Here is a 27,842-nt window from a genome sequence, read left to right on the forward strand (position 1 = left end):
CTATGAAAATCATAATAGTTCCTCAAAAAAACTAAAAATAGGACCACCATATGATCCAGCAATACCACTCTTGGGCATACACCCAGAGGGGTTAAGTCAGGATTGAAGAGACACCTGCACACCCATGATTACTGCAGCACTATTCACAATAGCCAATCTATGGACTCAGCCGAGGTGCTCATCAACAGATGAATGGATAAAGAAAACATAGCATATATACACAATGAAATTTATAAAAATGAAATTACATCATTTACAGGTATATGGGTAGGACTGGAGGTCATTATGTTAAGTGAAATAAGTCAGATTCAGAAAGATAAGTGTCACATTTTCTCTCATATGTGGAATCTAGTTACACCTACACATACTCACACGTGTGTGTGTGTGTGTGTGTGTGTGTGTGTGTGTGTATCCGTGTAAATGTGGTATTGTTTAGGGGGTGCAAGTGGGAGGGGGAGGAGGAAAGAGGGTAATATCAAAGTACATTAAGTCTTTGTATGAAGATAACATAATGAAACCTACTAAAAGATGGGCTGGATGGGGAAAAGAGAGAGCAACAGAAGGGGTTAATTGGTAAAAGTACAATACCATCGTGAAACTCCTTTGTCCAATACAAAAGAAAGGTTAATACTGTTTAGTTTCGCATTCACTGAAATTAAAAACTTTTTTGCTTCACAGGACACCATAAAGTGAAAATTCAACCCACAGAACGGAGAAAACATTTGCTAACCATACTTCTAATATCTTATATCTAGTAAATATAAAGGCCTCTTACAACAAATAAATACAGCCGAAATAAAAAATGTGCAAAGGTTCTGGAAAGATTTCTCCCAGATACACAAAGAGCCAACATACACATTAAAAGTTATTCAACAAACCTTAACTGCCAGGAAAATGCAAAGCAAAACTACAAGAAGAAAGAAGCTCACATCCATCAGGATGACTGACATCAAAGTCAGGTGGCAAGTGTTGAGGACCTGGAGATGCTGGACCTCTCAGGCATTGTTGCTGGGAATGTAAAACAGTGCAGTCACTTTGGAAAAGTGTGTCAGTTCCTCAAAAGGTTAGTCACAAATGACTTAGCAACTCAACTCCTAGGTATATATTCAGGGAGAAATGAATGCCCACACAAGAGAGACATAGGTGGTAAGGCAGGCATTCATGTCTGTATCTGAAGTACTTAGATATAAAATTAAAAATGGGAAAAATGAAAAATTTAAGAGACGTCAGGTCAAATATCTACAAGATGGAATGTTGACACTATATGTACATTCGAAGAGGTGACAATGAAATTGCAAACTCTTAAACAAGCGAAAGTATACTGAAATGCTTCCCACCCAAGTAATTCTTTTCAGGTCTTATTTAACTCATCATTTTTACAAAAATTAACACAAATTAAAAGAATTTTTGAAACAAACCATTTTTTAATTCAAAAACAATCATGTTTAACAACCACTATCATATGGTTTAAAATTTTCTGAGCTGGATTTTGGACTCAGATGGATAGTTCATTACCAACAGCCATTAAAAACAATGCTCTTTAAAAAAACAACAAAAAAAACAATGCTCTTGATTCAGGACCAGGTGATGACAAGGGACACAGCAATTTGTTTTAGAGAATTCATTAATTTTATTTGAAAAATGTATCTTTACAAATATATTCTATAAATGGAATAAACTTGATTTTTAGATACAGTAGTAGGGAGAGGTCTTACATAATCCACCAATCTATTTTTCATGATTTTATATCAAAATTTATAGCATAAAATGAAGCTGAACTCTAGTCTCATCCAAGTGTTGAGCTTACCTGTTGAGTCCCTGGATCTCATCCTGTAAATAGAAATTCTACTTCTAAGAGAAGCCATTTCTTTTTTTTTTTCCCCCATTACTGAAATTTAAAAATGATCCTATGGCTTCAAGTGATCCAGAATTTATGGGTTTTAGTTACAGAACCCTGTACCTAAGCCTTTCCTTAAAAAATGAAAAGAATGCTAGCTCTTTTTCATGCCATATTTTAGGACAACTTTCCCACACCCATTTCTACCCTAGTGAAAGTACTAACTTTATTTAAACAAAAATAAGTGAGTGAAGCAAAGACAGATTTTTAGGGATAAGCCTGGGGTTTGAGGCCTACCACACATCTACCCGCAACTCAACTTTCCAGTTTTCTCTCCATCACACCTCCACCCATTTTAATAATAGCTGGAACAGTCTACAGATACTCCAACTATAGTTCAAGCTTTCCTTCTATCATGGTATTACTTGCATCATTTTCTTTCCTTGGTACCACTGCTTTCTTCTCAGCCCCATTAAATATTTGCTTGTTCACATCTTAATTTTCTATCAAACCCACTAGAAAGCTCAACTCTGAAAGCCCTTCCTAAATACTCCCTTACCTCTAGAAGCACAGCATGGCAGTAACATATTGTCATGGCACTGAGAGCAAATGTCAAGGAACAGGGCTAACTGAATTCTCTTCTTATAGAACTTAAGATCTTTCTGGGTGAGACCAATCAAACAAGGTTACAGCAACCATTTATGAAAAATATTCATCTGCTTCTAGTTACATAAACAATTTTAATGCAAACATTTAATAAGGCATCTTTCCCATTCCTCCCAAAATTTCATCTCTTTCTGCTGCTGTAGGCATAGGTGGGTTCACTCCATTCTGTCTTCTTTGGATCATGATAGAATTCTGTATACATGCATAAAAGAAGAAAACAAAATCAGTCGTGTATTAAATGCTAATCATTTGCCAGTAATTTGCTATTGTTTCCTCAAAGAAAATTCTAAAAACCAAGTTAAACAAATCCAAAACCTAGTTTTGAGACTCCAAATAAATGTTCCAAACTATTACCATTTAAATGAATGGGATTATTCCCTTAGAAATGTTAACAGTAATTGGAATGGAATACACTGTGTAAGTACAAGAATACAAGAGTGTCTATAGTCCACCAAGAGCTACTGCACTGGATCCAGTGCTCAGGAGAACAGAAATGACCTAACAATGTCTTCAAAAAAATAGGACCATTTTTAACTACAATAAATGGCAGAGGGAAAGGAGGCAGAAATGGAAACCTAATATAATGTGTGGTAAACTCCAGGGAAAATAAGTTTATTACAAGGCTACTGTTTTAAAGCTGCAGATACTTAGGAAGACTCACTTATATTAAAGCTATATTCTTATACCCTAGGATGAAATACAACAGCTCTCAAGGATAAGTTAGGACTAAAATAGCACACAGAAGCTAAGGTTGAAAAGTTAGCTTTTCTATGGTTATTACTAGGAAAAGACTGTGGGTTTTGACTAATTTTAGTCCTGAATTTCAAGCCAAAAAGATGGGTTTTAACACAAAGCTTACCAAGCTAGGCTTACCCAGAATCTCCGGCAATTTTTGTACCTCAAGAAGTAACTGGAACACCTTTCCCTGTCATAGTTATTTTCATCCATGCATCTGGTAGAAGCATCAGATTCCTTAAACATGTAAAAGAATCATCATTTAAAAGGTTAAATAGGGTCTAAGAAAGACCCCAAACCAAAAACTTCTGAGGCTGCTTCCTCCCAAAGCAGTTATGAAATGGATCATTTTTACTCATTTTAATGGGTAGACTAAAAAAACTGAATAATCTAGCCAGCTATCCCAGAACTCATACTGCTTGGGCAGACATCTTTCTTTTCAGAGTCTGAGCCAGTTTTCTAAATATCTGATCACAGAGGTTTGAACCAAAGTACTAGCTGTTATCATTTGATCCAGAGACTGAAGCAAGACACAATATGCTGAAACTCTCCACAGTGCAGCTGGAATCAGAAACCTGACTCATAGTGCAGTTCTCTTGGTTTTCCAAATTCTTTTACTTGATGTTTGATCTTAATGCTGGTTTTGAGAGTCTGGGTAAATTGCTAATAAGTGATTTACATCAAGGTAACCTAAACTAACACCATTCACCTCAATGCATTTTGGGCTGTCAATCATTCTATTACATAAATAAGCACACTATTATGTAAGCAATTTATAGTTACCATTAATACCACTTCAAAACCAAAGTGAGCAATACAGTGCTATGAGCCTAAAAGAGGGTAGATGCCATTTGGAAATTAAATTTAAGCTGTCTGAACTGGAAGCAGACTGAACGATAAACTTCAAAGTGCAAGGTATGATTATGAGAAGTTGTCTAAACGAAAGCTTTAACTAAACAAGTAAGTAATTTGCTTCACAGATCTAAGAAACATGTTATTTAGTAAAGCTCTTGAAAACTAATCTAATATACAGAACAAAGCTAAATATTTATGCCAAATATTTAATGAACCTATATTTTTTAAAAATGAATATGGATTGGGGAGTGTAATTCCTCAAAGCACCAATATTGCAACTGTATTATTCAACAGTAGCAAAGCCACAATAAACTACTGCAAATAAAAGCTTACTATATTTTAGCAAAACATTCCATTCATAAGATACCGTTGTGAAAACCTTCAGGCTTAAAATGAGCTAATTCTATTAGCAGTCCCTTACTCTTAAATCAGGTTGTCTCAAGGATATGATAAAATTACTACTATAAAAGCCATAAAATTTCAGTAGCAATTTAAAAATGTGATACCACCCAGCTTCCTATGTTTGGACTAAAGATTTTCTTCAGTGTTACATATGCCCATCTAGTTTCATAGTGACAACTAAACATCTGCATAGTTTACAAATAAATGAAACTAAAGAAAAGAATCTGTGTTAGTTAAGTTATGAACATTTTAAAATGCTCTAGTGAAATAAAATACAATGACCAGGAATACTTTTTTGTATAGAAATAAACTTTATTTAACAACTGAAAAAAATAGATGCCCACAAAATTAGAAGCAGCCTGTTTTTTCCAATTTAAAATTCATGTAAATGAGAAGCAAACCTACCGACAAGCAAGGGTTTATGTCAGGATCTCTTAGTCGTTGTGTCACCACAGGCATCCTATGTCTTCTTACTGAACGTAGACAGAGAAAAACAGTATTAGGTGATTGAATGACAGAAAATAAATCTCATTAGAATACAAATACTTGAAATTTTAGTTTTTCATAATTATCATCTAGTGAGGAATTTCATATATCCTCCATTGGAGAAATAAAGACTTGAAGGGCTAGGTGCAGAGGCTCACACATGTAGTTCCAGTTATTCAGGAGGTGGATGTGTGGAGGACTGAGGTTCAAGGCCAGCCTGGGCAAAAAAACACTACACTATCAGAAAAATAACTAAAGCAAAAAGGGGTGAAGGTGTGGCTAAGTAGTAGAGCACCTGCCTAGTGAATGTGAGACACTGGCTTTCAAACCCCCCGCACCACCAAAAAAATAAAGGTAAAGTTTTGCATGAGTTTCTTCTTTGTGTTGCCACAGCCTCAACACAAAGGCCATATTGAAATGTATACACTGAAATTTGTTTATAACATCTAGTAACAAAGATAATTTGACCACAATTGAGTTGTAGTTCATTTATTTTTTTGTGTGGGACTGGGGTTTAAACTCAGGGCTTTGCGTATGTAGATTACTCTTATTTTTTAAGTTTAAGCAACTAAATGTATTAACAAAAATCTAATAATACTTCCTTACTGTTTAGCATACAAAAAGGAAAGAATAGTATAGTCAAACTTTAGCAAAACCTTCCATCCAATTAAAGTACAAAGCGCCTATTCTCTGTTGCCAACACCAAGGCAGCCAATATACCAAAAAAGCCAAGATGTTGCTTAATTGACGTTTTGAAAAGCCAAAGTGTTTCTTTTGCTGTTTTTTTGTTCAAGTTAAAATTTTACTTCCAGTAGCATCTTCATCTTCTATTTAACTGACACTTCTCTGGGTTGAAGGAAGTCAGGAAATGCTACTTGAGTCTTACAACTCAAGTCTTGGAAATACAGTTTTGCAAAAGTCTTTATTGATTTTAGATGATCAGTTCCCTAAAAGCCAATTAGTTACTCCAAGTCAAATCACATGCTTATGAAATAAGTATTCCAGGACAACTGCTCTCCAAAATGAAGTTGGCACAACTTTTACTTTTATCTTCAAAGAAATGTCATAGAAAGGATTAAGAGAGAAAATCTTAGAAACCAATAGTCAAAATAACTTATTTCAAAGTGACTTTTTTGTTTCAATATATTGGTATACTAACCATGAACAAGCTATAATATTTTAAAATGTCTGAACTAAGCTTAAGGGAGTTGATTTGGCTTGTACTCCCAAATCCTTGTCTAGCTTACTCATTCTTTTACCTAAAGATCAGAAGAGAAGCCAGCAAAATAATGTAATGCAATCTACAAAACTCCACTGAATAAAAATAGACATTGGCCCAAATAACCAGACAGAGGTCAGAAGTTTTGTATGAAATGGTTTCAACTTTTCTTGCCACAAAAAATGGGACCACAAAAACATTAGTCACGTTAAAAGAAATAAAGCAAGGGTGAGGCCCTGAGTTCAAAACCCAGTACTGCCCCCCGCCCCCAAAGAAACAGATTCAGGAAAAATAACCAAACCCTTAAGTTCCTAGTAAGTGGAGGTATTCTCACTCAAGAGTCACCTGGTCCAATTTCTTCTACTATGGGAAAGATCAGGAGACCAATCTTTGCTTAAAAAAAAAAAGAATAGAAAAGGGTTTTGTCAAAGCCAGTCAAGGTGTGGCAGGCCTGTAATCCCAACTCTTTTGGGAGATTGATGCAGGAGGACGTCGAGTACTGGGTTTGAGGCCAGACTGGGTTACACATGAGACCCTGTCTCAAGGAAAAAAGATGTTTGGTTATTTGGGAGGTTCTTTAACTTTAGTAATCACATGTATTGTTGAAAATATCCGACCAACAGAAACATCTTCAAAAATAACAAAATTCAAAATGCTGTTCAATTATATCCAGAAGCTTCTTTCTTTTCGGAACACAGTTCTTTTGCAGTCTTGACCCTTACGAAGACAGGTAATTCACAGCCTTTTCACATTTATCCTGTGATATGAGAACACAGAATTCTGCTTACATGTTTGTCCACCTTGGATATAATAATCTCAACAACAATCAGACACAGACAAAACTCCGGCTTTACATGAAGGTTTATTACTCTATTTCATTAGCATCATCAGACAAAAATTCTTTAAAAATAACACACAGCTAACATCATATACACCCAGATCAGATTTGCTGCAAGAGTTTATTCACATTTCATTTTCTTTTCCTTCCAGAGTCTAAATACAAGTCCCTCTATGTTTGAATTTCTGAATGTCACCTCCTTTGCATGAATTCCTAAGTATTACCCGGACATGAAGAGGAAATGTCAATTTACAGCGAGGAGCCAGTCTGAAGAGCAAGATCGAGTGCTCCGCGAAGGAGGCCTTATCTACTTACTTTTTGAAGGTACAGCACTAAACAAATATTACAAGGCTCTCCTACTTGCGAGAGGAAACCAGAAAGAAAACCAAAGATTTGAGGGAAGGGCCGTTAAAAACCACACAAACATATCTGAATCACCCTAAAATACACTCTGAAGGGCAAACTGAACTAATTAACCCTGTTGTTCTTATTTCCCATATTCATGTCCCCACTCTCCAAGTAGCTGTGAAACGGAAGGAGGAAGGAAACGCTAGTGAACACGTCCATGCCCACAGGCAGGTAAGAGCCTAGGCAAGGTCTGTGCCTGCTGCTGAATCGGGAAGCAGTAACACCACGCGGTCAATCCACTGCTGGATGCTGAGGGCCAGCGACAAGAAGTCCAGGATGCATGCCAGAGAGGGCGAGGAGATCTAAGAAGAACCTGGAGGACGCGATTAGAGGCCGCACTGTCTGCTGCGGTACTGCCCATCAGCGTCTACTGGTAGATGGCGGGCACAGGTGAACACACCTGGTTACACCGTGCGACGAGGAGGGGTCGGGGGCTAGGAGAACGCAGAGAGTGGGGGCGGGGGGTAGGGCAGATAATCGCGCTTCAAAGGCTGGAGAGGAGAGTGAAAAAGACCCCAGACCAGGCAGGGGTCACCTTCCTCGGCCCCAGCCGAACAGACCAGTGTAGCCAGAGGAGAAGCGACAGGAAGGGGCCCGAGCAGCGGCAAGGCCTAGCGGGGGCGGCTTTGCGCCGCAGAAATGGATTCCGTCCCGCAGCAACCCAAGTGTGCCCTTCTCTTCCCGCTTCCCTTAAGCCGCCGCGGAGGGAGAGGCGGGGACCACTCACCTCGGGCCGCTGCTTCGCCAGCGCCCAGGTCGTCTCCGGCTCCAAACACGTCAATGGCTCACGCAGCAGGACCTTAAGTAGCGCGCACCCCAACGTGCTGCCCCCGCTCCCCGGCGGCCACCCGCCCAATCGGCGCGTGGCGCCGCCAGACTGACAGGCGCGCGGGGCTCTGCTTGGCGGGGGCGGGCGGGCCTCGCCACGCCCCTAGCTGGCGGGAGGCGGGCCGAAGCGGGAGGACTGGGCGGGGCGGAACGCGCGGCCCCGCCCTCGCCTCCGCCCCGCCGCGCCCCCCGGCGGCCCTCTGCCTCTTAACACTTCGGAGTGACGGGCGGTACCACGGGCCAATGGGCGTGCCGGACCCCGGCGGCGGCGGCGCCGAGTGGCCGGCCCCAGGGAGGAGCGCGCGCGAGGGGGCGGGCGCAGCGGCGGGTGGGGGTGGGGGCGGGCCGGCGGGAGGCGGGGGCGGTGGCCGAGCAGGCCGGGGGAGGCGGCGGTGGGCGCGACGTCGGCGGCGGCGGCGGCAGCGGCAGCGGCAGCTGCAAGTTGGGCTGCAGGGGCAGCGCATACACTACAATGGCTGCTGGAAAGAGGCGTAAGGAAACAATTTCCAGGCCCGCCGCGTCCAGCCCGAAATATGAGAAAAAAATTATTAGAAATTCCGCGGGCGGTGTAAAGGCGGCGGACGGGCCGGAGGGAGGATGTTAAAGCCCCGCGGTGAGTTCTCCCGAGGTTCGGGGCGGCGGAGAGGCGTTTAGCGGGAGAAATATCAGGGTTATTTAAATTATGGGACTAGCTGAGGGGGCAGAGGAGCAGCGGCGGCGGCAGGAGGAGGAAAAGTTTGTGCTACTCTCAGCCCCTGCTCAGGACCCCAGAGAGAAAAATAATAATAAAAAATAAAATAAAATAATTAAGCGGGGCTGCGAGGACTCCCGAAGTCGCTTCTGACAGGGCAGGGGGCGATGCGGCTGGGGACCCGAAGGTGAGGTCGGTGGGAAAAAAAAAAAACCCTTTATTCAGGGTCTGGAAAGTTTGAAAAGTTTTCCTCCTCCTCCTCCTCCTCCTCCTCTCTGGTGCTGTGAATATTGTGACAGCGGCAGCGGCAGCAGCGAGAGCGGAAGACATTAGAGACCCGAAAAATAAGGGAAAAATTAATATAAATTCAGTTTTGAGAGTAAAGTCTCCGCATTTTCCACCAAAACATCCCGGGGGAAGGTCGCTTCCCAAAGGGCCTGGCGGAAACCCGCGGTCGGCAATATTTGGGGGGCACTTTGAGTGACTTGGGGTAACTTTGTCCCTTTTTCAAAAGAGGTTTTTCTTTTCTGGAGAAATGAATTTGTTTTTGCCTTTTCCTCAGGTGGGCGAGCCGGGGTCGGGGTGCGGGGTCTGCGGGGAGGTGTGAGCCCGGGGTGTGTGGCTGCGAGGGGGGGTAGGGGGAGGGGGTGCTAAATGAAAGCAGGAGATCGGCACAGAGCAGGGACAGCTTGTTGTCAGTATCATAAACAACCAAAATGGAGGGAGAACTCAGGCATATAACCAAATAAAAATTTTTAAAAAATCGCAAAAAATCCCTAAAAATCCGGGATGCTCCCCCCTTTCTCGCTAAAGGTAAAAGTATGAACCGCCTTTCCTCTGAAGTCCATTTTTACTTTGCAGGGACCAAGGAGTTAATATTTATTTATTTTTTAAAACTTTCGAAGGGCAAAAAGCCTTTTATAACTCAACCGACAATGAGAAAACGTGAAAATCCGATGCAACAGAAGCAGGGGGAGGGAGGGGGGAGGTGGTAGTGCAGAAACTGCTAAACTTATTGGTAATGTGGACTGATCTGAGATAAGATAAACACCATATTTGCTATTTTATAACTCCCTTTTAATGTTCTTTGCGGGGTTGGGGTTTTTTATTTTTTTATTTTTTGGTAGAAAAAAAGTGATGCCATTTTCTTAATAGAGTTAATATATGTGATTGAAAGAATAAACCTTTCCGGCTTTACATTGCATTTTCGTCGCATTTATGCTTCAGGTTTTGTTAGTGGCTCCCTCCTTTCTTTAAACAGGACTCTCCAGAGGAGGGGTAAAGAGGTGATGTTGTACAGAGAGGCTGGAGGGCAAGACTGGAGTACTTTTTGGGGAGGAGTGGGAAGTTGTTTGGTTTCTCCCTTCCTGACACTTGGCTTCACCTGTTCACCCTCACTAAGGAATGTTAAGCTGAGGTTTTTGGTTTTATGTGTATAAAAGGATGGTGCCTTTTGCATCATATTGATGTTAATGGGAAAGTGCTGCTGATGTTGGTTCCACGTGGGATATGGGACAGAGCAGGGCATTTTAAAGGGACAGCTTCTCTTTTCTTAGGATTTTCATCACCTACACAGACTCACTGTCTGAGGACCAAAAGCAGAGGTGCTGGGAGGGTGTGGTGATGGAAGGGCTTTCTCTTTCCATTACTTAAGTGCACCCATCTTTAGGGGTGATGGAGGGAGAAGAGGGATAAACAAGCCGAGCAAAAGATGGGTATGTGTATAGCTGAGTTTGTATCCAAGCTGCTCTTTTGTGTAACAAGCCCTCCCAGGAACTTTTCTTGTTACATTGCTTTGCTTTGGAAGCTGATTTTGGAAGGAATTGTGGAAAAATGGAAATAGTTGAAGGTGTGTGGTGTAATGGTATAGCATTATTGAACAGTTATGAATTCTGTGCAGTGAGATCAAAGAGCTATGTATGCCCATAATGTGATTTTACAGCCATTTCGTAAAAGCTGTAAAATACCTAATATTCAATTTGGCTAGATGTACATTGAGGACCTCTGGTTGAAAATTACAGGCAGAGAGGTGAAGATTCTTTAACATTGTGAGTAGTAGACATTTCTGGGGGAGGGGGAGTGCATACACCAAAACTATGGAAAAAATTTATATATACATTAGTTTTTAAAGCCTATCCTGTACATAGATGTAACTTTGCGCCTTTCAAAAGAAAATACTTTAAAATCATGAGTCCTGTCAGTTTGCATCTTTTAAGCTGAATTTATTTGTGCTGTTTAACAGGAAATGTTTTCTAATCATAAACTACTATCAGCTCTTACATTTTATATGTTCACAGTATTTTCAAAATTTAAATTGTTGGCTGTACTCTATGTGGGATTAAGGCTAATGTTGAACAGAAATTACTTGTGTTCACTTTCAACAGGTATATGAATTTCTGTAATAAATCTCTATTTTCCTTTGTTTTCATGATTTATAGAAATGGATTAAAGTTAGCGATGACTATTTAAACTTCTTATAAAGAATGTTTTTATTATTTTGTAGCTCATTGTATGTTAGTTTGTGCTCACAGCTGAGTTTTAGACTTTTGTAAACACCTCCATAACAACATTATATCTGTGTGGTGTGTGAGTATATCATCTTGTGGTTTCTCATTTTGGAAACAATTACAACTTTCTAAGAACTCATTTAAAAAAAAAAATAAACCAATACCATTAACCACTGTTAAATCAACATTGATTGGAAAGAGATTAAGCTATCAATGAAGAGCATCCCTTCACCCCATAATCTGTCCAGGGTTTCAGAATGCCATCAGTACCTAACAAAACCTCTGAAGTTTATCTTACATTTTCATTATTTCTAAACTGTTCAAGGTACTTACACTGACAAGAAGCTGTCAGAATTATGCTTTATGTTTAAATTTAATGAAACTTTTAGATCTTGCATAGTTGCCTCTTTGGCAAACCAAATACTAATATCAATAAATTTAATCTCTGTAAAAGTGAAGGCAATGTATTTCTTCCAATTGAATTGGATCACTGAATTGTTTAGGTTGTTTGGACACTTCAAGTTATGCTTAGTTTATTATCAACTGAAGTTAAAGGTGCTGGTATTGTGATTTTTGTTTGTTTGTTTCTCACATCCAGTGATACAAAACTTCATGTTTCTGTTTTACACAACTAGCCACTTACCTGAATTAGAAAATGCACTCAGAGTGTACAGATACTAGATCTGTGATTCCTTAGAGAATTTACTTAGATAGGACACAGCACAATATCTAATTTGAATTGGGTGTGTTAAGGTTTTTTTGATGCCTTAGAATTACTAGCTGTTGAACATCCTTTGTCTGGAGCTATATTAAATTACACCCATTTACAGAAATAACCTAAGGATATTATATACTCCAAATTCTTCTTTCACTTAGAATTAGAGAAACTTCATAGATTGAGATTCTTATTTGAAATTTGTATGCCTAATTTTGCTATTCAAAATTCTATGAAGAATTTAGCAGCTGTGGAAGGTGATTTATACACTGGGCTCATACTGATAAAATGTTATATCTGTACATTTATTATAATCAAAATATTTTAATAAACACATTTTATAGCTAAATAAACGAGTGGATTTGCTTTTATCAGTAGAGTTTAAAAAAAATTAACAATACTCTTTATGTTTTAATATCAATTAAATAAGGGGGTTTTTCCTTCATTTTTAAAATAATTCTGGTTGTTACTACATACATTTTGGTTTGGTGTTCTGGAAATTTACCTTTCTAAGGATTAAATTATTGTTTTCTAAATTAGATGTAATGTTCCTCTCTTAACTAAGATTTGAAAAGGGAGACAACTAAAACGTATCTACAGCTATCTTTGAAGTTGATACCAGTAATGATTTGTCTTGAGTTGTGTAATTAAAGTAATCATCCTTCTAATAAATCCTTTTAATATTTTTTTATTTAGAATTCTGTTCTTTGGGAAGTTATCTTGGGAAAAATTACCTGTTTTACACACACATACTCGAAAAAAAGACAAAGTTTTATTGACTAACTTTACTTACACTACCTGGAAATACGTGTTCTTTTTTTTATATATTTGCAAATGTATAGGAAGTAAATATGTTTGTTCTCTTTATATTGGTAATGTCTTAGATGATTTAGTTATTTGAGAGAGGGAAGAGTTTCAGAAGAAGGAGAAAATTGAATCTGTCCAGCAAAATCTAAGATAGAGAATATGTTCAAGATGAAAGGGCTATAAATTGTCCCTTGAGCCATTTTTTAAATGCCTTGAGAACCTGATAGACAATTTTTCTTAAACACTGAATACTTCGAAAGTATATCAGTCATTGCCAAAAGAACAGAGATGGACCTTTAATTTCTGTAACTTTTAACAGGAATTAATGTAGGCAACATATTTAATCAATTAGTAAGTGTTTAGGTAGCCTTGGAAAAGTATTTACAAATAAGTTAAATGTGAGAGCAGGGTACATCGGATTGATGAACTGTAAAGTTAACTATGATTTAAGAATTCATGCATAGGAATTCTTTTCCATTTTACCATAAGAACACTTGAGAGGTAACTAATTTTTCCTTTTTTTTTTAGTCATTTCATTGCCTATTTTTTTTGAAATGCCTGAAACTGAAATCTCCTGTGTTACTGCTTTTCTTTCATATCAGGGCAACTTTTATATCTCGTTTGCAAATTTAATTTTTAAATTTAACTTGAGAAATTAGATGAAAAAGTTTGGGTGACAATATTTTATAGAAGTGTTGGTGGATAGTTATTAACATTTGAAGTTAAGGGAACTATATCTGTTTTGAAAGCCTAGTAGAAATTATTATAGAGGCATAATTTGATTTTTACTTTTAAAGTGATTGGCCTACTGCCCTATAGTTTGCATTCTACTAGTGTGCATACCTGTCCCTCTAGTATTGAGCAGGATATGGTGGTAGGGAACTACCAAGGGCACTTGAGTATTTTTGTTTTCTGATTTTGTGTTTATATTAGTGTTCATGGTTCTTAAGGATTTTGCTCTTTTTGAAAAATGTTTTCAGAATACAAAACATTAAGAAACAGAAATGATACCTCATTTTTTAAAAGTGGAGTGGTATATTTCATTAAAATTGTTAGTATTTAAAAGTCCCTGGATATCTTGTAAACAGAGTTACTACAGGATCATGGTATTAAAACTAACCACAGTATGTGTTGAGAATTTGAGGTAATTGCCTGAGAAATATGTATGCATATGTAGAATGCATGAACTTATGCAAATAGATACTAGGTTAATGGGAAAAGCAGTTTGCTTAAAATAGTTCCTTTCCTTGTTTTGAAGTGGAATCTTTTCCTAATTTAAAAACATAGAAAATCTAGAAACGTAAAGATGTTAGAAAGCAAAAATGTCTTTTTGATGCCTTTTAAAAGAGTTTTAAACAATGAAAGTATCTAACAACAACATAAGTGTGAGCTAAAATGTTCGAAAAATGATGGCAAAGAACTATGTAAATAAGAATTTCAGAACAAAATAACAATTATGATAAATTTAAAATTCAACTTTTGCAAATACAGAATAACCAACTATAAATAAAAATTATGAATTTATTTAAAAATGAGTGATAATTTGGGGGATCTATCAGGAATACTTTAATACAAATTACTGGATTTAAAATTATCTTTTAAAATTAGATCCCCAAAGCCTTTCCTCCTTATCTTCTTAGATTTGTATTAAACTAAATTAATTTCTAAGAATAATTTATAGTGATTATTTGAAGTTCTTTCTTTTAAAAAAAGTGTCATTTTCTGCTATTTTTAAAAAAGATTTTAAAGATTATTTTTAATGTGTACCTGTGTGAAGTATTCTGAGAACCTTAGAAACTAATGAAATTCTTTTCTTCATTGTTATCAGAAAACTTAAAACTTTCCTTTAGGTATTGAAGTAAATTTTAAAACCTCAATCTAAGAGTAGTTTGCTCTGTGAACTTTTTTAGGGCAATTTGAATCATTTCTTACAGACTTAATAGAACTTAAAAAGCTTTTCATCATAAGATAAAGATAAGAACATTTCCTCAACAAAGTTCTGAATTTCTGGAATGGTTTTAGGTGTATGCTGCTGATTAAAGGATTTTTCTTCTTCTTTTCTGAAGAAGAAATTAAACCTATTGGTGTTTATGTTCTGGAGTAGAAGTTGCCTTTAATATTGGAAAATATTTTGAGAGTGCAAGAGGCTTGATTTTTTTTTTTTTTAAGGTGTAAGAATAGTCTATACTTTGTGGGTGTTATGACATTGCAGTCTTCAACTCTTAACTGTTTTGAAAGTGAGATCCTCATTTTAGGCTTTCATTTATTAAATATTTGAATTATTGTCTCATACCAATATTGAAATTGCACATGTACATATTGATTATTTATGATTTCTTGTCTTTTAGTTGCTGAATATGAGAATATTCTCAGAATGCCAAAATGCCAAAACTAAAGGGCTACCATCTGACTTTTTAAGTAATTGATAGTTAAATATTAAAACCTTTAAGATACATTTTTGGAGACTAGAAATCAATTCGAAAATGAAGAATTCAGCTCTTTTGGCTAAAAGGCAAAATTAGAAAGTGTTGCAATCAATTTTGTTTTCTTGAAAATACACTAATAAGTTAATTTGTTCTTGGTCAGGAACATTTAAGTTTTCCATTTAAAGAAGAGAAATCAGCTACATTACTTTAAAATTAAATTTGTTACAAATTTGCAGTTTATGGAAGAATTGTCACTTTACATATCTGAGTAAGATAGTTATCTTAAAAATAAATATTAATATGACCAGCATATCTGATTGTAAGCTAATTTTTACACATGAATTTGCATTCCTTGTACTTTTAAAATTGTCTTCCAAATAAATCTAAGAAAATGTTTTTTCATGTGTTTCAGTAATTTGTTATTGTATGAGGTAATTTAATTGAATAGAATTTCATTCTCAGTGATATTTCTCTCCTAATATTAATAGTATTTTATTTGAAAATCACTATTCAAATGTATATGATTTCTGCACTGAAATAGAATTAGACATACATTAAGATACAGTTAAACCAAGAGTGGTGGAAGCACTCTTACTTGTGAGAGTTTAAAATGTTTCAAAGAAGGAAAGTGCCTGTGAGTACAAGTCTCAGGAACAGGAATTAGTGGCATATTATGCTTTGCTTTTTCTTGTTTCATAAAACTTGAGCATCCTCAGAGTTACTGTCATGCAAATCACTGATTTAAAACTCTGCTTGGTGTCAAGTACTTGTATGAGATTTAGCTTTTAATGTGATTTTCTTCAGTTTACTTCTAAGGAAAAGGTGTAAGTTATTTTTCAGCATTAATGCACACATCACATTTTAAAACACACTGAAAAATATTTTTCCATAACTGTTTCCCCAAATTGAAATGAAAGTAAATTATCACATAATAAATTTATTGAATATAAAATGAGGTTTTAAGTATTAAACTGAATAATTTGATTTACTGTTGAAATATGCAGAATTTTAATCAAAAGAGTTAGTTTTGGATCCGAATCTATTTTTAAGTCTCAAAGTTTATAAACAAATACATGTTAAAGTGGAGGGGTCTGCAAAAGTTCCTGAGGGTCTGTCCTTTGACAGTTAATAAAAATATTTTTTTCAAATGGCCAAAATTATGTCAAAGATCTTGGTATATTTCGGTAGTTCTATGTATCTTTCAAAGAAAGGTGGTAACAAATGAGTTAGTACTCAGTTAAATGTATTGGAATTTTTAATCATTAAGCATTTAATACTTGAAGAGACATTTCAGGTTTTTAAAAGTACTATCACAGATGTTTGCCTTAAAAGGCCTTCCTTTTGAACATTATACCCTAATCTAATTTAAACAGTAATTTAAAAACTCTTAACTTTAATTTTTTCAAGAATATTCCTCTTCCTAAGATTCTTAAAAGAAATTCCTGTTTTGGAGCATTTTAAATCATGGCTTTAGTTACCTTTTTACATGTGCACTAGAGATACAATTGCTTTGCTGAAACATTAGCTCTGATGTGATGCTTGAATTGAAACATACTCAGTTCACCTTTTATTGGTCAGTGCAGGAAGAGGAAGGGAAAGCAGTTTTAGAGAGAAGTGCAATTGATCCCCTTCAGAGGCTGACTCATAATAGCTTTTCTACAATGCATGATACCTCTGCCAGAATTAAAAGGAATTTCTTAATTAAAACCAAAATACCCTTGTGTCTAAGAACTTTTTTTCCTAATCAGATTTCAGACAACTTGTATGCTTCCATTGGCCATTCCAAGTGTCCTTGCTGTTTGCATCTGTTTTGTTCTCAGTGCTGCCACCCTGTGTATGGCAGTGCCTCTACTGCTTGCACTCATTTTCTGTGCTTTATCATCATGCGATACCATTCAGAACCACTCCTGGAAAATGATCACACAGACTGAAATTAATGTAATAGCTGTACTCTACTTCTGTGTTTAATGCTGTGCTAAATCTTTAATTTAAAAAGTTGTGCAGTTCAGAAGTATGCAACTCAACTGCCAAAAATGGCATTTAGAAAATTTTAAAGTTAAATACCTTTGTCTGCTTCATCTGTCACACTAAAATAAAGAATTGGACTGTTTTTTTAAAATGTAGTTTTGAAATTGGTCCAATAAGAAAGCAGAGGTTCTGATCATTTACTTTTTTTTTTTTTTTGGTGGCGGTGCTGGGGTTTGAACTCAGGGCTTCATGCTTGCTAGGCAGGCGCTCTACCACTTGGGCCACTCCACCAGCCGGTTCTGATCCTTTAAAGATGAGAGATGTTACAAGATTTTTTTTTTTTATTTTAGCCAAGTTTTAGTTAAAAGTTCTTCCTAGTAAAAACAAAACCAAAAATGAGCACAAAAAAAGAGGCTGTTTCTGCTTAAAAGAAAAAGAAACTTAACTTGATTGGTTAAATTATTCCCTGAGTCACTAGCCAACATGACTTTTAAATTATATCACTCAAAATATTTTAAGTATTAATGCTCCGCTTCAGCCATAAAATACTTTGGCTAGATTACAGTCTTTGCTTTTACCTATATTATCTCATTTCATTTTCATAGCCGTCTGTGAGATAGGAAGTGCAGACATAATGTGTATGCCAGAAGCATTAATGATTTCACAAAGTGGAATTCTGTTACTTTTTACAAGTAATCTTAAGAATTGACAGACCATTGAAGCTAATTATTATGAATTAAATTGTTGGCGTAAACCTAAATTATGTCCATATTTATAAAATAATAAACTTGTTGCAAAAATAAAAATTTTAGGCATAAAGTTACACTGAGTAACTCGTTTGAAAATGCTGTATGTCTACTTTTTAAGTTGTACATAAGAAATAAAGAATTTATAAACCTAAGTTAAAGATTTATAAACATAGACATAAACTTTATTTTACAGTAAAGATCTTAGATAGGCATAGTTTTATTTTTGCTTTAAACAAATTTATAGCAAAGCTGAAATTTCAAAATAATCAGCATATCTTTCTGGATTTTTTGAATGGTTTTAGTTCGGTGAACAATGTAATTTTGCTTAGTAGCAGTTGAAAGTATGGCTCAGTTTGGTTAATTTTAGATGTTAGGCTTCTAAGGCAGACATGGCACTGATCTGCCCACCCCAGAGAGTTGAAAGAATTCAATACAGTATATGGTATGCTTCCGATGACTATAAAATTCCAAGTTCAAAGTCTCCATTTTGTTATTCATGTAGTTTTCTCCATAGGTTTGTGTCTTCCCCACAACACACATAAATACACTTAATATATTTTAAATTTTGTTTTATATAGGAAATGTGATTAAGTTTTGAATCAAGATTAACATATTATCACCTTGAGAGAAATAATGTTTAAAAATTCTCTGCTTCATCTCATTTTTATTCTTTATAGCAACCTTAAGATAAGACTGAACCTACTTACCTTATTTTGATAAATAAAGCAATATAAGCATTGTGAAGTTAATTTGCTGGGTGCAGTGACTCACATCTATAATCCCAGCTACTCAGGAGGTAGTGATTGGAAGGATGGTGGTTGGAGGCCAGCCTAGGCAAAAAGACCCACGTCTTAACAAATTAGCATGGCAAAATGGATCACATCTGTAATTCCAGCTATGTAGGAGGTATATGTAAGAGGATTATGGTCAGAGGCCAGCTCTAGGCAAAAGCACAAGACCTATCCAAAAAAAAAGCTAAAGCCAAAAATTGCTGGGAGTGGACTCAAATGATAGCAGTCTTGCCTAGCAAGTGGATGGTCCTGAGTTCAAACAGGAAAAAAAAATTGTGAAGACTTACCTAAAATTACAATATTTTATGAAGTGATTTAAAATATCAATACAGGGTAAGGAATGGGGCAGGGAGTAAGGAGTGGGGTGGGGGGAAGGAGGGAGAAATGACCCAAATATTATATGCACATATGAATAAAAGAAATAAAAATTAAAAAAATAATAAAACCAAAAGGGCTGGAGGTGTTAAAAAAAAAAATCAATACAGGTTCCAGGCTTCTTTTCTCTGTCCAGTTCTGAGAAACATGCTGTTAAATAGAATGATGAGTAGCACCTTAATCAGATATTGATATCTTCTACAATGAAGCAATGGTTTGGTTTTGCTTTGCATCCTATTTAAACTTTATTCTTGTGCTAACTGGAAGACAGATATAGGGAGAGTGCCCCATGCCACTCTTTGGTGGTACCTAATATGCCTTCTCCTTTTTTCCTTGCTTTTAAAAATGCCCTTGGATGATAAGTTAATGTACAAAAAAGATGTCACAAAGTGGTAGTTTTTTAAATGCCCAGTGAACGATACAGAAATAAAAACTAGAGGTATTCAAGGGAGGGAGAGGTGGGACTTTGAAAAGGACCTAAGTTAGGAATAGACAAAGAGAGGATGTCATGCAGGTGAACGGAATGGTTTCAGCAGAGGCTAGGAAGTAGAGGTGTGTTTTTTGTCCACGGCCACCAAAACCAGTGAGACTTAGAAGGGAACAGTGCAAGGGAAGACAGAACAGGTGTGCTGAGGGCTGCCCTGGAAAGCCTTGACTGCTAGTCTGAGGAGTTTGCACCACATGCTAAAGAAGGTGTGGTAGCCATTCAGCAGAAACTTAAGCTGACTCAGAGTCCAGAATAAAGTGAGCCAGAAGATGTGAGAGCCAGTTACAGACTGTGAAACACTCTGCCTTTGAGTGGAGTCCCTTGCTATATGGAGGGCTCAGGTCTTTATCATTAGGTCCATTCTCATCAGTAAGTTGTAGGCATTCATTTTTCAAGTGTCTCTTTGCTAACACCACCTGGATGGCTCTTAGCATCCCTCAATCCAAACTTTAGTAATCTCACTAGTGGCTGTAAGACTCTTAGGCCCCTAGTAACTAAACCACCTTATCTACATTCAGTTGGAACTTCAGTTGTAGGTTTAACGCTTCTGTTGTAGTTACTAACGGAGTATTAAACATAGAGGAAGAAGGAGTGAATTAGATTCACAGATGAGTAGACCCTGGAGCAAGGGATGGGAAGAATAAGTGGCCTAGCATGTACAGCACACATGGAGTTCTGTGCTGCAACTAAGTATCAGGGTGACAGTGAGCAAAAGGACTACAAAGGAAGACAAAGGCCGAGGTATATCAAGTTTCGAATACCGCACTAAGGGTTTTTATTCTGTTGCAAGTGGGAGCTACTGAGATTCAAGCTGGGTCCTTAGTGATGTAATGCCACTCTTTTACCTGTGTCTCCAGTCTCAGTCCCTTTGCTCATTCTTGTCACCACTTGTTCTCAACACTTAACTTTCTTCTGATACCCTCTTTACTTCACCCTTTCAGCAGATACTTTGCCTAGCTCCCAGTACACACTGGGGCTCTCAGCACAGCTCCCCTCCCAGTGCTTCTTTACCTTTGAATTCCTCTGTAGTGCTGCCCAGCCCTTCTCTGGAGCCCTGGGAAGGCTATACCCCATAGCAACATAGTATGTACTGGGGCTGCTAGAGCCAACAGGTTACTCCAGTCCCACTTGAGGCCTTCTGTTATCACTCATCCTTCCCATCCTGGAATTGCTCATTTCTTCTTTACCTGGAAAATATGCTCAAATCTTCTCTCCTCATCAAAGAACAAAACCCACATCTCTGCCTTCATCCCAACCTCTCCTCCAATATCTTTCTCCTCATCAGTGCCAAACTGTGTGAGAGAGTGGTTTGTTTGCATCTTTCCTTTGTCTCCCCTTCCTCTTGCCATCCTGTCAGTCACTTTGAGCCTGCACTGGAAGAGAACACCAAAGCACAGCCCCCAAGAGCCAAATCCAGCCGTGTCTTTTCTATTTTATCCCCATGCAGCTGATCTGCAATATTCCACAGCTCTGTAAGCTCCCACCTCTTGCTTTTCTATGTCCCACTGTTTTCTGGCCACTGTTCTCTGGCACTTCCTGCTCTTCCCTCTGATGCCATCTATTCTTCCACCTGTCCCTGATCACTAGCATGTTGGCATTCCTCAAGATTCACAAATTCTCTGGTCCACTCCCCCTCTTTGTGTACGCTTTCCCTAGTATCAGTTCCCTGTCCAGAGGTACCTTTAACTTGAAGGTTCATGTTAATTAAACCTCTATCTCCACTTCTGTCTTGGTCCTCTTTCTCTCTTTTTCTGTTTACACGAACATCTGTACATCTGTATTCCTTTCCTCCCATCTGCATTCAGTGTCTGCCATGAGTCAGTCAGGTACTAAGCCAGATCCCACCTTTGGTGAGCAGATACAGACTGTAAGCAAAGTTCCTTTAGCTTGTGGCAATTGATAGGAAGGCAATAAGAAGGAATACAAGAATGAAGAGTATTGGAGTCCTCGAGAAACAGACCATTAGACAGTGAGCTGGGACAGCCCCTTGACAAAGGATTTTTTTCTTTTTTTGCCAGTACTGGGGTTTGAACTGAAGATGTTGCTTGAGGCAAGTGCTCTACCACTTGAGTTACTCCCCAAGCCCTTTTTACTTTCAGTTATTTTTCAAAGGAACTTGTGCTTTTGCTTGGATTAGTCTTGGACCACTGTCATCCTACCTCTGCCTCCCATATAGCTGGAATTACAAGCATGAACCACCAGCCTGCCTTGTGTTTTGAGATAGAGTCTCACTTTTTGTCCAACTGGACTCAAACTGTGATCCTCTTATGTCTGCCTCCCAAGAAGCTGAGATTACAGGTATGAGCCACCACACCCAGATTCAAAGGAATCTGTGTGTAGAGGCCTGAGCCATGAGGAGCCAGGCAAGAAAAATCTAGAGGGATGCTTCCAGACAGCAGCCCTGCCATGGTGTAGAAGTGCTTGGCATATTGGAGGCATAGAGAGCTAGGTAGGGTAGAGAGCTAGGTAGGGGACCAGCCAGCAAGCTGCCCTACTGGATGTCTTGTGTCTTTAAGGACTGACAACTCAGCTTGCAGTGGAACTCCTGAGCTGAGTGTGTGTTGCCTTTTGTAGGCTGGCTGTTACCTCTGTCCACATCCACATCCTGTTGCCCTCTGTCTGTGGACATCCCCTTCTCTGGGCATAGCACCCTTGAAAAGTTCAGCTCCCTAGAGCAAGTGATCTCTCACGAGTCCCCTTCACCTGCTCGCCCCTGGGACCTGTAGGATTCCTAGTGTGCTTTTCTCATTTATGGTGACACTGCCTTGCCTACACAAGCACCACCTTCTCACCTGCCTGGGAACACTGCTCTGTCCTGTGTATATCTTTCTGGGTTGACAGAAACCCAGGGTTGCAGGGCAGGAACTGTATACTCCCAGTTTTTCTCCTCCTTGCTTTCTCTCTCCCTCCGAAAACTGAGTATGCAATAAATGCCTAGGGAGGAGGGTCATTTTCAGTGGCAGTCCAGAGGGTCGATTGTGGCAAAAGGAGGACAAGCAATCCTGGAGCAGCAGTTAGGCGCTGTGTGATGAAAGTCATTCTCCCAGGAAGGTGTTCCAGGAGAGCACTGAGTACCAGACAGATCAACATGAAGAGGTCTGTGCTTAACCCTTTGGAGGCAGCCAAGCCTCTATTAATTGTGAAGTGCAAGACAACAAGGTTGGGAGATAGGGTCTTGCGTGCTTCCCACTGAGACCTTCCCAACACATACAGGAAGACCCCGACCGCCACCAGGCAAAAAGCCAGCCCTCAGCCATAGCTAGCCTTGCCGCGGGGTCTGCAAAGACAAACATGCGTCTCAAAGAAAGACACACAGAAACACATGAGGAAAGGGCATGCACACAACAGTCAGGGTACCGAGAGCTGTGCGAAACCAAAAATCTCAGAGAAATGCATGCAGACATAGCATGCACACCTGGGGAGACTATATTTGTCTATGCAAGTCTGTGTAAGTGGTCTAACTCAGTGGGAGGGGGGTGCAGGTACTCTTAGAGGAAGATGTACATGCATGTACCCATGCCAGGAGGGAAAAGAGGCAGACAGACACTCGGGCCAGAAGGAAGCTCTACTTCCCCCACAGAGGAGAGACAAACAACAGCAGTGAAAGGAGACAAACAGAGAGATCTCCCTATACTCACACTGCATAGGAACTGGAGAGAGACATGCACACAGAGCTGATCCATGTCCTTAAGATTTGTACCACGGCCCCAGTTACTCAGGGCTACGAGTCACCATCAGTACTGTGCGGATCCTGGAAGTGCTATGTCTTTAAACCCTGCAGGGTTTCTCCTTAGAAGAACAGCTGTAAGTGGAAGTCGGAACCAGGCCACTAAAACTACCTTGAACTCCAGCTTGTCCTGGTTGAGTCACACATCTAGAGACAGTCACACTATATCCTATTGCACTAAGTAAAAAAAACTGAAGGTGTTCAGTGTAGGTATCACACATTCATCTAGAAGGTTCTTCCTCAGAAATCAATGTGCATGTGAATCACATCCTTCTTGAGAGTAGAGAGTAAATAGGTTTAAGAATCCTTGGATTGTTGCTACAAAAACTTGAGAATTTTAAACCACCATGTGTTTGGCTCCCCAAAGTCCTTCTACTTGAATTCTTTTTTCCCCACCTCTTCACAGACAGCATCCATTCAAGCCAACTTGGTAGTGCTCCTGTGCTCCCAGAGTCAACTGTGCTACCTGTGTAACAGTACTGAGCACACACCTTGCCATGCTTTACAGGTGGGTATACCTGGAATGTCTGTTTATTTTTATGTCACCCCTCAGTTGAACTGAGAAGTTTTGAGAGACTTAAGCATCCTTAGCTGTAACAATTGAAAGAAGAGACTGGTACTGCTGGTCTTGGTTCTTGTCTCTTCACCAACTTAGAGCTCTTAGGAGACTGGCTTCCTCCTGGCTATCCCTGTCTAACTGCCCACAAGAAGCTAGGCCTTCCAAACTTCATGGCCCCCTCCTTCTTTGGCATTAGGCTGGATTGGCTTCAGGCTGAGCAAACTACTCAGTACCATCTGCATCCTCTAGCCTGTCTCCCACCTGCAGCCTTCACTAAGCCCTGATGCTGGCTCCACCACCCTACTGCTGCCACTCTGGCCACCTGTCTCCTTCACATTCTCTCCCACTGATTCAAGGGTGATTTTATGCTTCTGAGAAGAGTGCAGGTTTGATGTGCTAGAGGTACCTCTCTTCTCTGGAATAGTATTAACCTGACAAAATGTTTGCTTCATGCTTGCTGTTCAGAGAACTTAAACTTAAAGATGCCTTTAAATCCTCCTAAAAGCTCCTCCAAATCCTAAAATGGGTACTGTGGTTGGCAGAGGAGGAAAGTGAGGCACAGAGAATATAAGTAAGTAAGTATTAAATAAGATAATGTTTAAAAAAAAGTCTCAGCATGGTATCTGGTCCTTTGAAGTGCTCAGAAGATTTTTGTTTTCTAAACAGTCTTATCTGTTCTATGAAGCTCTGGCTAAAAGTGGTAATGGTTATGATATTTCTCTCACAGAACTAGAATCTCTAATTGGCTAGGTAGCTTTACCCCTAAGTTTACTGAGAATACTGAGTCCATCAGATATGCACAATCAGTAGTTTTCCCTGACCACCAACTTTATTTGTACTCTAGCCTCTGCCTTCCTTTTAATACTTTTAAAAACTAAATTGCAATCTTCTTTGTTTTATATCCTACTTTTAAAAGACCTATTGTTGTGTAAAGGTTGCTTACTTCTGTGGATTTCTCAAAAGCTCGATCCTTGATTATTTAACCAGGTTATTTGCTGTATTGGTTGTTTCCAGTCTTTAAAGGATGCAATGATAAATCTTTATGTGTATCTCTGGTTATTTTTTTTAAGTAATAGTAAATTTTTTAGGGAAGAAATTTATTATAATGGGATACAAGTAGGGAGAAATGGGGGGAAAAAAGGAGAAACATTTCCTTCTCCCCATGAAATAAATGGGAGTAAAGACTCATCTCTGGTTATTTGTAATTGAATTTTCAGGTGTGAAATGAGTAGGCAAAAAGATAAATAATAGCTTTTTTTTTTTTTTTTTGGCTTGGTAGTTGTATGGCCAGTTGGGCCTCTGGGAAAGACTTCCAGTTGCCAGAAGTACATGGGAGTGCCCATTTCTTAACTTTCTCCAACATAATCCACAGTCACTTAAAGAAACCTTGCCCTTTTCTGCGGCTTTGTAATTTCTCTTTTCTGTATTTATCTTTCATAGTTTTCCCTTCTTTGTAGTTACCTCTTGCCATCATTACATTTGCCCTTGAGCTAGGGTTGCTAATCTTCCATATACCAAAAACCCCAGTACCAACTTAATCATTTTGTCTGAAAGACCAGCAATAGTACATGCCTCAATAATAAAGTCCATGGTGTATGTGAATTTATAATATCACTTTGGTTGTTCAGAACCTATGTTCCTCCTTTCTGTCCCCCTCCATGTTTAAGATCATTGACATTGCTGTTGTATATTAATATTATAAGTTCATGTTAAGGTGGAGGAAAAAACTCATCTGCCAGACTGAATGAATTAGAATTTGCAGAGCAGATACATTTAAGGAGGATTTACTCATATCACCCAACAATTCACTTTTTAAAAATAGTAAGGATTCAAATTGGCCCCTCAACTATCTGAGGGATGTCAGTTGAGAAATCTAAAGTATTAGGACTATTCAGAAGTCATAAGATGCTCTGAAATTACAGTATATACTAAAAATACCTCACATTTGCATAATGCTTTGCAGTGCACTATCATTGCTTGGAACCACTCCACCCCTGTCAACTCGAACTAAAAATGGTCTTTGCTGGCCACAGCCTTGTATCCTTTACCTGTGCTCACTCCATTGCTCCTGCCAACCCATGCTTCTTTCTCACCATGCTTTAAGCTTTCAGCACCTTTTTTCCTGCTCTGTAGGGTCCCTTTGGTCTTGCTTGTTTGCTACCAACAAACTAGTTCTGGCTAGTACTGTAGGATGTTCCACTTCATCACCCGCCCTTGATAACTACCTTACTGTTCCCTATACCGAAAGATCCTTCTCTTCTCCTGACTTTTTCTTTACTAAGACCTCCAAATGATTGGGGACATTACTGGGTAATGTAGAAGTAGCATGTGTAAAGTTGGCCTGTAGTGACAGTGAAGGTTCAGGGCCTGTCATGATTTGGCCTTCTGTTACTCTCCAGCTCTATCTGGTAACATTCCCTCCTGACCCTCCTCCCTTGCAGGACCAAACTCATATAGTCCTCTAGCTCATCATTCTGTTTCCCCTGCCTATCCTTGCTCCTGCCCTCCACCTCCTTTTGTGTACTTGTCAACACCTATTCATCCTTGAAGTGTGCTCTTGTGTCATCTTCTCTTTGAAGCAAATTATTTACTGTGTCTTCCTATGTCAGTTACAGTCTTGGGTTCAACATGTGCACACATCTCATCCCCTCCCCACTTTTTTCTGCTTGTATTCTGGACCCCAACCCCTCTCTTCCATTATCCTTTTTGTGTCTTTCCTTTTCCACATGATCCATCATATCAGCATTTAAACATTGTATTTTTGCCATCTTTAAAAAACAAAAACCATGGTGGCAGAAAGATATCTCTCATTCTGTGCCTTTCCCTTCAGCGCATACTGTTTCTCCCAAGAGTGCAGAGTACTTAGTGCCTCTGATTTCTCCCATGACACTACTTCTTCAGCCTCAAGAATCTGTGTGAGTTCCCCTGAGACAGTGCATTCCAAGATTACCAAAAGCCTGTGTGTTGTTACACCAGAATGGAGCAGGGCTTAGTCCTTACCTTGACTGCTGACTCCTTGAAATATTCTCTTCCTTTTGCTTCCGAGGCAGGACAGCTTCTTGGGTTTTCTTCCTGCTCAATGCCCTTCCTTCCACCTGCTTCCCCTCTTCTGTCGACTCTTTAAGCAATAGGGTTCCTCTTTTTCCCTCTCCAGGCTCCTTCCTTACACTCTCATAGTATTAGGTATCAGGCCACCTTATTCAGTACTCACCCTACTCTTTATTTTCCCTGTGTGTGTGTGTGCGTGCGTGTGTGTGTGTGTGTGTTGCTGAGGATCCAACCCAGGGCCTTGTACATGATAGGCAAGTGCTCTGCCATGTTGAGCTGCATGCCCCACCCTCACCCTGTTCTTTAAAACATTTTCTAGTTCTCCATGTACTATTAAATAAGCTGCCATTCAAAGGCTTCACTTTATTGACTGTTGCTTAATATTAGTAAAATTTTTAGTGCTGCTTACTATGATATGTGCTTTACACCCAATATCATTTACTGATCACAGCTCAGAAGAGCTTGATTACTTCACTTTATATCTGAGAAAACTGAAGCTATTGAAACTTGGAAATGCAGTGGCCCTCTAAAAGCCTTTCTTCTTCACCCAGCCTGGACTTCCCATGGCCTCCCTTGCCACTCCTTTCTTAAGACACCATCAGCTCCAAACAAAAGAGGCCTAGTTTCTCCCCTGTTCTGCACACCCCAAGGCCCTTCCCTGCTCCACTGATTCTCTCTGGTGCGTACTCTCTGTCTGCTTTACCAGCCTCAATGGTAC

General features: G+C 38.9%; 2 protein-coding genes across 15 annotated transcripts in view; one reads left to right on the plus strand and one right to left on the minus strand.

Moving 5' to 3' along the window:
- Window positions 1-1,400: 1,400 nt before the first annotated feature.
- Window positions 1,401-8,331, minus strand: Chchd7 (coiled-coil-helix-coiled-coil-helix domain containing 7). Of its 8 annotated transcripts, none has more exons than XM_074068659.1 (5): window positions 8,174-8,331; window positions 6,546-6,957; window positions 4,901-4,968; window positions 3,363-3,475; window positions 1,401-2,695 (listed from the first exon to the last, which is right to left on the minus strand). In XM_074068659.1, coding segments are annotated over exons 3-5 (168 nt in total). In that variant the 5' UTR covers window positions 4,955-4,968; window positions 6,546-6,957; window positions 8,174-8,331; the 3' UTR covers window positions 1,401-2,694. The 8 variants fall into 8 exon arrangements, with proteins under 8 accessions (XP_073924760.1, XP_020007043.2, XP_020007040.2 ...); XM_020151454.2 differs by having other exon boundaries at window positions 3,377-3,475; window positions 6,795-6,957; window positions 8,174-8,330; XM_020151451.2 differs by having other exon boundaries at window positions 3,377-3,475; window positions 8,174-8,330.
- Window positions 8,332-8,691: 360 nt separating this feature from the next.
- Window positions 8,692-27,842, plus strand: part of Plag1 (PLAG1 zinc finger) — a 50,899-nt gene continuing 31,748 nt past the window's right edge. For 4 of the 7 annotated variants that reach the window (XM_074068660.1, XM_020151458.2, XM_074068663.1 and 1 more), the window contains exons 1-2: window positions 8,692-8,887; window positions 23,924-24,025. The gene's annotated coding sequence lies outside the window, so the exon portion shown is untranslated. The remainder of the gene's footprint in view (window positions 8,888-23,923; window positions 24,026-27,842) is intronic. The other 3 variants (XM_074068661.1, XM_020151459.2, XM_020151460.2) reach the window with 1 other exon arrangement.

This window comes from Castor canadensis, chromosome 3 (assembly GCF_047511655.1).
Source record: "Castor canadensis chromosome 3, mCasCan1.hap1v2, whole genome shotgun sequence".
Classification (NCBI taxonomy): Eukaryota; Metazoa; Chordata; class Mammalia; order Rodentia; family Castoridae; genus Castor; species Castor canadensis.